The following is an 11139-nucleotide window of genomic DNA, read 5'->3' as shown; positions in this document are numbered from 1 at the left end:
TGCAGGGGCCCTGGGAAGGGAGCCAGCCCTCGCCTTTGCCACCTCTGGGAGAGCCGAGCAGGGAGCCGTGGGCAGACGAGACGTCCTCGGGCCGGAGTGGAAGCGACACCGTCGCGTACAGCACACCAGGCGGCACGAGCTTCGACCTCACACCTGCGGCACCAGGAGAGCTCTGGGAGTCACAGCAGAATTTAACAAGGAGCCCGAGGCTCACACCCTCAAGTCCTGTGTCCTAGAAACACTCATGTTTATATGTGCCTGTTACAGGAGAGTGTGTCTGGAATTGAACCGCGACTCTAACACAGGTGACATGAAGTGGTGACTCTCCGTGAAGTGGCATTAGAAGGGCTGTTTGAGTTTTATGGTGACTTTGGGACACTGACCTTGCTGACCGGGTGGAAGGCCCAGGTGCCAGGTAACCAACAGCGGGGCCACCTGCCAACACCTGCCCGGACGCGGTGCTCTGGGGGCTGATTTCAGCAGCTGGACAGGAGGTGGTGATCGGACCCGCCAATGCAGGGACACTTAGCAAAACGACCAGTCATCATGGCCGGGAGCCCAGGGAGGCCACGGAGCTGCCTAAGAACACCGAGATGAAAGGGGTGGGCAGGCCATCAGGGCTGAGTGCGAGCCTGGACTGGGTGCCTGTAGGGTAAGTTTAGGAAGGACACGGGGCTTGGCAGGGGACATCCAGACGAGGGTGCAGCTAAATAAGAGCCATCAGACCACGGAAGTAGCTGGGGCCGGAGCCATGCGGCCCAATGGCCGTTCCTGAGTCCGACCAGCGGGCACCCAGCTACTTCCGCGGTCTGATGGAGAGCTCGTGCCCACGCCTGCGCTCGGGGCCAGGGTTGAGCCGGAGTGCCGGCCGCACCGAGACGCGAGTGAAGACGCGGACCGGGAGCATCGTCCGTGCTGCAAACGTGGCAACACCGTTTTATTCGGAGTAAGGTGTGTTAACATCCAGCATGACAAAACCGTACAAAGGTCACGATTTAAAAATGAAGTATCACAGCAACGTTGTGATCTCACACGTTTAGAGCAAAATTAAAGTGTCGACAAACCCATGCTGCGTAGTACAAAAATAAATCAAACTTCAGTCCCACAGAGAGCACAATAAATAGTTATACAAAATTCTGTCTTAATAAATGATCACTTAAATGAACTTAGAAATGAATATGAACAATAGTTATAATAAATAAACTCTGATGACTCACGATAACCCATGGAAGTCGGCATTCTAATAGGTGATACTTGCGATCCCTAGAATAGTCACAGATACTTGGATTCGATATTAGGCCCCAACGTTACATGGGCAGCAGGTTTGTGCTTACATCCCTTTCCATTGTACACAGGTGAGAACGAGAAGAATCCGAACCGACACTACCTAGCACTCTACGAGAAGCATCACTAACGGGCAACGAGGCAGCAGACACAGCGCGCGGAGGTGCACGTGCCTCACGGAGCGCCCGAGGGCGAGGCCGGGCCGCCGCGCAGTGGCCACACACCTGCTCCGGCTCTCCGAGGCCATCTGAGCACGGCAGCTACAACTACAAGCACGACAGAAAGCACTGTACAGAGGGCCGCAGAGCCCGGCAATCACACCGTCTTCCCAGCTGGGCACGGAGGTCCTCGTGGAAAACTGTCCGCTTTGTACAGTGAGCGTAAAGTGCGGCTGGGTATGCATATATGTGACATCGCGACAGACCGAGGTCGGAACTGGATCAGGATAGCTGCTGTGAGATCCCTGTCGTCTCCCTGGCAACGTGAGCGGGTCGGCCGGGAGCCTCCTCCGTAGTCCATCGGGCGAGTGTCGCGGCTGCCAGCACTCGCAGCGCATCCCTCCGTACGGGTGGAGAGGACAGGTGAGTGCAAATAGCCGACTGGCACGTTGTGGGGACAATGACCCTGTAAGTCCTGTTCTGCTAAAAATATTTTTTTTAATTTTTACAAAACCCTTCTTTTTATTTCATAACAAAATTTTAAATTACTCTTGTACTTCCTGCATAACATCAAGACATGGAAGGAAGAGAGGCTAGTGAGGGCGCGTCGAGTCAACATCGGGAAGCACGCGTGTCGCCAGGGCTGCTCCGAGGGCGCAGCGGGCAGAGCGGCCGTCCACGTGCGGACCACGCGGTCACGGGGACAGCCAGACCTGCAAGGACGGACAAGCCTAAGGTGATCGAGTTCAAAGCAAAAAAGTGCTGAAGTAGATTTTGTTCCTTTTAAAGTCTGATTTCATTCATTCTCAGAATAGGTCACGACAGGCCAAACCACAGACCACACAAATGCTGTGGTCAACTGGTCTTCGCGGAGGGCCGCTCCTAGGTGCCAGGCGAGCAGCAACTCTGTGCAGGACCGCGTGCTCGTTCAGAGTGAGGTCAGGCAGCAGCTTCCCGCCCACGGGGTCCGGCGGAGAATCGGCTCAGCAGGGAGAGTGCCACAGCTCGCCGGCCCCGTCTCTCCCAGGTCCCACGACAGTGGGTGTGACAGTGACAGGCATGAGCGTTAGAAGTGGAAGGGGCAGAGAAATGCTCTTAGCTGATCTTTCAGCTTAAATCGAACACAGATCCCGCTGGGCGAGTCGCACTGCACAAGCAGACGGGTCGGAGGGGCTCGGGCTCTAGGGCAGTAAGAGAAGGTTGTTCCGAAGTCCATCGCAAACGGAAAAGGACCTCTTCGCGTGGCCGCCTCTGCAAAGTTCCTGTCTCACTGCAGCGTCCACGGTCACACCACGGAATGTCTAGGAGTTCATTTAAAAGTGCTGCTTAAGCTGCTTTGACTCTTCTGCCAAGTTCCCATGGCTGATGTTGTCTTACAATACATTACTTATCTCATTCCTTACAGTTAGTGCATAGGCCATTTCCTTGGAATGCAAAAAAGCTCATTTATTGCCCCACCATACACCATCCTCCTAAAACAAACAAACAAAAAATCACATAATATTTCCAGGCATTGTTCAAAAATAAAGCATTTTTGCAACCGATTCTTGCTGTGAAACGATATGCACACGGGATGCACTTCTGATCCCAGAAGGTCCTCCAGCTCGGGCAGAACGACTCGGAGGGGAGTGGCTGGGGCCACGGCGCGGTCGTTCGAAGCTGTTTTGTTTGTCCATCTCGGTTCAAAGTACTAGAACATTTAATTGCTAAAGCATTAAAAAGAATGTACACTCTATTTCTGTTGATCAGCTTACCTCTTCGGAAACACATACACCCCGAATGTGCACATGTTAGCAGCTATGAGCGTACATGGCATGTCACACTACGTCAGCCTACATGGAAGTACAGAATGGCATGTATTCCGAACTATCTGCAGGTGCTATTTGGAAAGCAAGACATGGAATCATTATGAAGTCCTGTAGCATAACACTGTTCCCAACAGAAATAAAAACGTGACACTTCCTGGGCATTTACAGCAGCACAAACAAGAGGCATCCTTTCATAGCCAGGGTCTCATCACTACAGCAGCTGCTCAGGCCTGAATTCCTCTCACAGCCTGCTTTATGTTTTCCAGTAGGGCTTTATTTTCTGGACTCTGATAACGGTCTTGATTTGAATACATTTCCGTCAAAGTAGTCACGTAAGCATCAAAATTTTGTTCATTGATTGGATCCTACGAGATATTAAATATAGTTCATACACAGTTTGACTTCTGAGTAGTATATTCACAACAGCATAGCACAGTATAACCGCACGGCGCCCTGTCGTTCCGGCACTGCAGAGGCCTGCTCAGAACACTCGCGTCTCGGGGCTGCCGCACCCAGGCCTCTGGCAGTTACGGTCACGGTTTCGGGGTGGCCACCACAGGCACCGGAGGGCCGGCGAGCACGGGCAACGCAGCCCTCGGCGGCTCCGCGCACCCTCGCTCACTTACCATGTGTGGCAGCTGAATGTTGGCCAGGCTGTGGATCAGAGACTGGCTGAGGCTGGCCAGCTCGTGCAGGAGGGACTCGTTCTGCTGCTCGATCACCTTATTCTCCTCCTCGATGGTCTTCAGGTTGCTCTCCATCGTGGTGATCTGGAACGCACAAGCGTGGACATGTAACACGGGCAGCATGTGCTGCACACACGTGCCGTGGCCACGACCATCCATGTGAGGCAGGCGAGGGCCATCGTGCTTAAGTGAGAAGGCTTGGAGAGCCAGCCGGGGAGGTGGTGAAGACAGCCCGGTCCTGCAGGCCTGAGTGTATGGTTTGAGCCCTGGACCTGGTGCCTTAAAACACACTGGGAACACGCGTGCATGCCCCAGTTCCCAGACACAGGGAGGAAGAGAGGGGGAGGGACCGTGGTGTGACCGTCCCCCATGTTTCTCTCCGGTGGGCACACACGCCCTCAGGCAGAGATTTAAAAAGAGATAAAAGCGTCAGGTTGAGCGCTCATCTTTAGTCGGGTTTTGAAGCCTCTGCGCCTCGCCCTGGACGTGGGCTAGCTGGGCTGTAAAGCCCGGTTCAGGAACTGTGCCTGGACAGCCCGCATGGCGCCGCGCCCTCCTCACCGGCTCGGCAGCCATGCCCGTGGTCTGGGCTGGCGTTTCCCTGACTCGCTGCTGCTCCTGCGTCCTCAGCCTGGATCCACAACAGCGCAGACCTCCTCGCGGGACCTCCGCCAGCCTCCGCTGACCACCGCCTGGTCCCCAGACTCTCCGCCTTCCCCAGCATTCCAGAGAGCTTCATTACTATCCAGGGACAGGTCGAGCGTGCCTCAGGGGCCTCTGCTGCAGCCGGATCAGCACTGACAGTCTCACACACACCTACACTCAGCACTCGCGCATGTGCACACGCACACTCATGCACATGTACACTCACATCAGCCCTCGTGCACACACATGCACACGCTCTCATACATCAGCACCTGTGCACACGCACACAGTAGCACTCACGCACTCACATATCAGCCCTCGTGCACACACATGCACACGCTCTCATACGTAAGCACCCGTGCACACGCACACAGTAGCACTCACGCACTCACATATCAGCCCTCGTGCACACACATGCACACGCTCTCCTACGTCAGCACCCGTGCACACGCACACAGTAGCACTCACGCACTCACATATCAGCCCTCGTGCACACACATGCACACGCTCTCCTACGTCAGCACCCGTGCACACGCACACAGTAGCACTCACGCACTCACATATCAGCCCTCGTGCACACACATGCACACGCTCTCCTACGTCAGCACCCGTGCACACGCACACAGTAGCACTCACGCACTCACATATCAGCCCTCGTGCACACACATGCACACGCTCTCCTACGTCAGCACCCGTGCACACGCACACAGTAGCACTCACGCACTCACATATCAGCCCTCGTGCACACACATGCACACGCTCTCATACGTCAGCACCCGTGCACACGCACACAGTAGCACTCATGCACTCACATATCAGCCCTTGTGCACATGCACACACACTCACACGTCAGCACCTGTGCACATGCCCACTCACACACCTGACTGGCCTCTCAGGACGAGAGGCAGTGCTGTCCGCGGGGCCCCTGCCACGCTCACGGCACAGCGGGCATCTGGTCGGGGCTTTCTGCCGGAGGTGGCTCCTGCCTGTCCGGCCCTGCCCACTCTCCTCACTTGGGGCTCTCGAGTCCCCGCTTCTGAGTTTGTCTGTCCTGCCCTGGGATCTGGTGGGTCCGTTTTCTGATGTTCTTTTCTTGCGTTTAGCTTAGTTCGCGCCTTCTCCCTTCTCTGAATCCTCGACAGTGGTGCCCCCACCCGACGACCTCCAGGACTGTGGTTCCTGTTGGTTGGGTCTGTCCTTGGAAGGGACTCATGCCCTCCACTCTCCTAGGGACCTTGCACCAGGGTCACGTACTGTGTTTCAGTGAGCTGCCCGGGCTGCCTCTGCCTAGCTCCTGCTCCTGTCATGACCCCCACAGTGAAGGCTCCGCCCCACTGACTTGCATGCTTGTGTGCCGCTGTGGTGTGGGCATGACTGTCCTGGGCCTCAGTGGACCTAGAAGTGGTATCTCTGGGGCACGTGCCCCCCGCAGCCCCTGTGCTGGGCTGGAGGAGGGGCCGACGGGCAGACGTGGATGTTCTTGGTTTGGAGCGCTGTGGGGTACACAGCCCCTCCTCTGCAGGAGCAGCCCTCCACTAAGCACCTAGAACCCCTCGGCCCTGCCAGCCCCTGCCAGCCCCTGCCTTTAGCGGCAGCCTGTGCTCCTGTGGCCCTATCCACCTTGACCCCGGCTGCTCCTGGACCATCTGCCCAGCTGATGGTGCCCCCGAGAACGGAGAAAGTTTCCTGGCTGGCCCGCCTGGCCTGCTGTGGCCCCTCACCCTGTCTGGTCGAGCCCAGCGTTACTATAGGGACACGTTGGAGATCCACTTTCTTCTCTGGGAAGACAAGCCCCGGAAAGGCCAAGGAGCAGCCCCAGGTCCTGGCAGAAGGAGGCTGTACCTTGCTGAAGGGTGACCCTGCCATGCCGATACGCTCTCTGCTGTTCCCAAGGGAGGATGCATCTCCAGCAGCTAGACCAAGGCCAGGGTGTACTGCCATGTGGTGTGTGTCACGCAGACACCACGAGTGGCCAGAACCCCGGCACAGGGCCTGCCTGTCTCCTGAAAGCCGTGCCCTGCAGAAGGGGGCGGCACCGTGGCCCTTGGCGATCATGGGGCTGGGGCCGTGGGTGAGCTGCAGACAGACCCGGCCACGCTCAAGGCCACCCTCACACTCTGTTCCTGAGAGCCTGGAGGGCCGAGTCCCCAGCACACCCTCGAACCCGCTCTCCAGGGTGCTCACATCTGGACTCGGCGCCACCCCTCGCCGGGGGTTGAGCACGGTGTCTCAGTGCGGTTGGCTTCCCTGCCTTGGCCCTAGGGAGTCCTGGGCTCCTTTCTCGGAAGTCCCAGGATGACTCCCCGACGTGCGTCTCCACAGAGGGCTGGGAGTTGCCTTGCTCTCCCTGGGCACCCCTTCAGTCTGCCAGGGCCAGCGAAAGCCGAGCACCCTGGGACTTCCCAGAGAGGGTGCACCATGTGGTGGCCTGGGGCAGGCGCTGCAGGAAAGGCTGTGCTTTAGGGTCTGGTCACCCCCCACCTGGACCCACCTGGGCTGCGGCTGACTGAGCTGGCTGGGTGCATGGCAGGGCAGAGGGAGGCCCCACCCACCTGTCCCAGGACAGTCGCACACAGCCAGACGTTCCCGTGACGGGGAGGCACGGGGCCTCGGCCACAGGCCGAGATGAGAAGGCCACGCCCAAAAACGGGGATCAGGGCTGGACAGAAGGGGTGGCCGTGGCTGTGGTCAACAGCTGAGTGCCCGGCCGCCTGCTCGCTGCTCTCCGCTGTCCTTCTCCTGTCACCGGCCGCGTGTCCCAGTACGCACACGAGTCCAAACTGTGAAGTCCACCAGCTCCCCGTGGTTGGAGGAGCCCCCCAGGAGAGCTGCTTGGGTTCTTTAAGGAGCAGCGAAGGCCACGTGCCTGGCCCCAGAAAGTGCGGGGGCCGCGCGGCAGTGCAGGAGCGTGCTTCCGTGGATGTCCACACTTCTGCCTCAACCTGACCTGAGGGGTCTCAGCACGAGCCCCCTCGGCTGGGCCAAGACTTGGGTGCCGAATCCAGCCATGGCCTGAATTTGAAGAACCCATGAACTGAGAATCTGTGCATCTTTCCCCCAAATTGCCAGAGGGTGCATGTACTGGCCAGAGAGAGAGACAGAGACAGACAGAGAGGGAGAGATAGAAAGAGGAGAGGAGGAGGGAGAAGGAGGAGTACCCTCGGAGGGGTGTGGTCATGCCACAGCCCCGTCCATGTTGCCCACCCTGGGATCCGGGGGTGCACGCACATGTGCCTGGTGCATTTTCCTTTTTTAAATAACTGTTTACTTACCTTTATTTATCATTATTACTATTTTATAATTTGCTACAGGGCACATGTGCTCACCGGAGAAAGAGAAAGGAAGTGAGAAAGCAAGCTGCCAGGTCCAGGATTCGAACCGTGGTCAGTCATATGGGAGTCCAGCATCTTAACCACTGCACTAACTGCTGGCTAAGCTCTCTGGCTGGGATTTGACTGTGCTGACCCACAGAGCTTTGGGGCTGGCCTTCTGCTTCATTTAGAAGTTGGGGAAAAAACAAAAGCATGTGCAGTGGCACTAAAAGCCCTGTAGTCAAACGTCAGTGCCTGGGTGACTGCGTTGTCACAGTGCTGATGGCACAGAGGCTGAGTGCTCCCTGGCCTGATCTACTGTCTGGTCCTGCGCAGGAATGGTTGCGATCGCTGGTCCAGGAGCGCCAGCAAGGCGGGACGGGCTTCAGGCACATTCTGGACGAAGCAGCCATGCAGGGTCCCCAGAGGTGGCAGTGCGTGGCGGGGCTGACCCAGCGGTGTCCTGGCGAAGGGCGGCCCGGTGCTGAGTGAGCGTGGAAGACCAGCAGGTGCTCAGGGTGGGGGCGGCCAGGCCACCGGGAATCTCAGGTCTTGGGAACACGGCCATAGCCTCGGCCCCAAGTGTGGTGCAGACAGACCACAGGCTGAGACCAGCCACAGCGTGACCGACCCGCCTGGCCCCGAGCGTGGTGCAGACAGACCACAGGCTGAGACCGGCCACAGCGTGACCGACCCGCCTGGTCCCGAGCGTGGTGCAGACAGACCACAGGCTGAGACTGGCCACAGCGTGACCAACCCGCCTGGTGGAGGGACGAAGCGTGGGGCCAGCACAGCGGACTGGGCAGAGTCAGACGCGGTCGTTTCTCAGCGGTTTGGCTGGGGGCGAGCTGCTGCTCCTTCGTGCTCTGGGAGGCACTGCCCACCCCACCTCCCTGACTGCACTGAGTATGCCCAGGTGGTGGCTGTGCCTGTGGTCCCCCGTCTGCCCAGCCCTGCGGTCAGCATGCATGTGCACACAGCTCACTCCCTCCCAAGCACACCCTGCTACTCTCCATTCCTGAGTCTGCCCCTCCCCTGGATGCTCCTGGGCAGAGACTCGCCAGGGGCACCTGTGGGAAGTCGCCACCCTCTGCAGCGAGGCAGGACAGCCACGGAAACGCTCCTTTCCGACGCCACGTGTAGGTGCACACAAGATGCTGTTGGGGCAGGCGCCACCTCGGCCCGTAGTGCCCCTGGAGCAGCGCCAGACAGACGGCGTGGGCACAGGGACGCTCGTGTGGATATCCCGGTGGCCGAGACCTCTCTGGGGAGGGCTGGGCTGTGGGTTTCTGGCAAGCATGGCCTCTACCCCAGTGGCCCAGCAGCGTCTAGCACCCCGGCTGCTGGGGAGCCGCTTGGAGCGGGTGTGTGCCACACATGGGGTTCCCCTAAGCTAGAAGGGGTCCCTTCCCAGGCTGACACCTACGTGCCCCTGGAATTCATCATCCCGGCAGGGGGTGGGCTCAGTACATGGACAGATGGGAAACCCTAGGCACGCACTTGCGGACTGCTCGGAAGTGTGCCATTCGGGGAAATAGAGGGAAACACCCAACACCCCTACCCCAGTACAGAGACTGGAGGGCACCAGTCCCAGGACCCCAGTCCCTTGCCCGTCGGCCTGACTGTCTCCCGCTCTCTCTGAGCAGCGGCTGCAGTGGGAGGCCTGGCTCAGCGGAGATGCGCCTTTCTGAACGGTAGGCAGCCCCTGACGGTGGGCGGAGGTGCCATGGAGGGCGTGGGCCACGGCTGTGCCTGGGCGCCGGAAGCTGCACTAGGAAAAGGCCCGATCCCACCCAGGCCTGGCACGAGTGCTGGCCCTGGGCTCTGCACGGGAGAACCCTGGGGCCCAGGGTCAGGCAGCCCTGCTGGGGACATTGGGGACTCAGCACACTGACTGAGATGATCAGGTGGGGCCAGGCCCCTGCCACGACTGTCCCCAGACACAAAAGCAGGAGGTGTGCCCGTGTGCCGCGCCCCGGCCTCCCAGGGCAGGTGTCTGCAGGCAGGTGAGATGGGGCGGGGAGCAGGCACAGAGAGGGCGGCAGCCCACGACCTCCTGCAGCCGTGCCCCTCAGCCGAGCACCGTTACGGCGTCGGAAACTGTTACCTGAGTCCTCAGCTTGATCATGTCGGCCTCCATCTGCGAGTTGGACTCGCTGAGCTCCTTGATCTCCTCGTCCAGCTGCTTGATCTCCTCGTCGTTCTCGATCCCTGCAACGAGCAGCGCCGCGCGTCAGCCTTGGCCCTGGGCCGGGCATCGGCACGCGAACCTGACCCAGGGAGGTGGGGTCCCGGCACGTGAACTCTGACCTGGGGGATTTGGGATGCCGGCATGTGAACTCTGACCCGGGGGGTTTGGGGTGCTGGCACGTGAACCTTCACCCAGACATGCCTCTTCTAGGAGATTGGCATTTGGTGTTGGACTAGCTCAGAAATACAGGTCGGGGTTTAGAAAAACAGGCATGTTCTGTCTGCCAAGGCCCCCTCCGCTCCTCACAGAACCAAGGCCTTGGGAAGGAGGGTGGCAGGGCAAAGGCTGGGAGTGCTACCCCACGGCCGCTGTGGGGAGGCCAGCCCAATCTTGGCTCTGTCCTGGGCCCGGCGGAGCGTGGCCTGGGCCGACCTCCTGGCTCCTCCTCGCCGCCTTCGATCACCCACCTCCCCGTCCACCCAGCCCTAGCATGGGGGGCCTGCTCCACTCTGGGGAGGACACCTCCAACCCTGCTCGGGCCTCCAGGGGACACTGTAACTAGGCTGCATGGACAGAGGGGTGCAGTCCCCAGGACCGGGCTGAGACACGGGAGAGCTGCATGAGGAGAAAGGGTGGGACTGGCGGGGCCAAGGCTGGCCACTGTTCCAGGGACGTGGAAACCCGCTTCTGAATGGGGAAGCTGTCTCCCAAGGGGGCGCGTGCCCTCCACTGCGGCCTCCTCGCAGAGTGGCAGAGTGGCAGAGTGGCAGAGAGCTCGCTGGCTCCTGGCCTGCACCCCTTACTGGCTCCCCCTCTTGGAGGTCCTGGGCCTAGGTACCACAGCAGCTCTGGGTACTCCCATGCCAGGTCCCTGGCATCCGATAGCAGCTCCAGGACTGGCACCCCCACGGCAGGTCCCTGGCACCCCCACGGCAGGGTCCCGGGCACCCCACGGCAGGTCCCGGGTACCCCCACGATAGGTCCCAGGCACCCCCACGGCAGGTCCTAGGCACCCCCCACAGCTTTCTGGCCTCTCTCCCTCCCCCTGGAGTGCCC

At 59.6% G+C, this 11139-nt stretch overlaps 1 protein-coding gene across 1 annotated transcript in view; it reads right to left on the bottom strand.

Annotated features, from left to right (window-relative positions):
* Positions 1-903: 903 nt before the first annotated feature.
* Positions 904-11139, bottom strand: part of MYT1L (myelin transcription factor 1 like) — a 406891-nt gene continuing 396655 nt past the window's right edge. The window contains 3 exon segments of the mRNA XM_006153537.1: positions 904-3615; positions 3877-4020; positions 10000-10103. Coding sequence (XP_006153599.1) covers positions 3475-3615; positions 3877-4020; positions 10000-10103 — 389 coding nt within the window. The 3' untranslated portion in view covers positions 904-3474.

Source organism: Tupaia chinensis, unplaced genomic scaffold, assembly GCF_000334495.1.
Source record: "Tupaia chinensis unplaced genomic scaffold, TupChi_1.0 Scaffold000377_5, whole genome shotgun sequence".
Lineage (NCBI taxonomy): Eukaryota > Metazoa > Chordata > Mammalia > Scandentia > Tupaiidae > Tupaia > Tupaia belangeri.
Note: the sequence above shows the minus strand (reverse complement) of the source record. Positions and strands in the feature narration are given on the sequence as shown.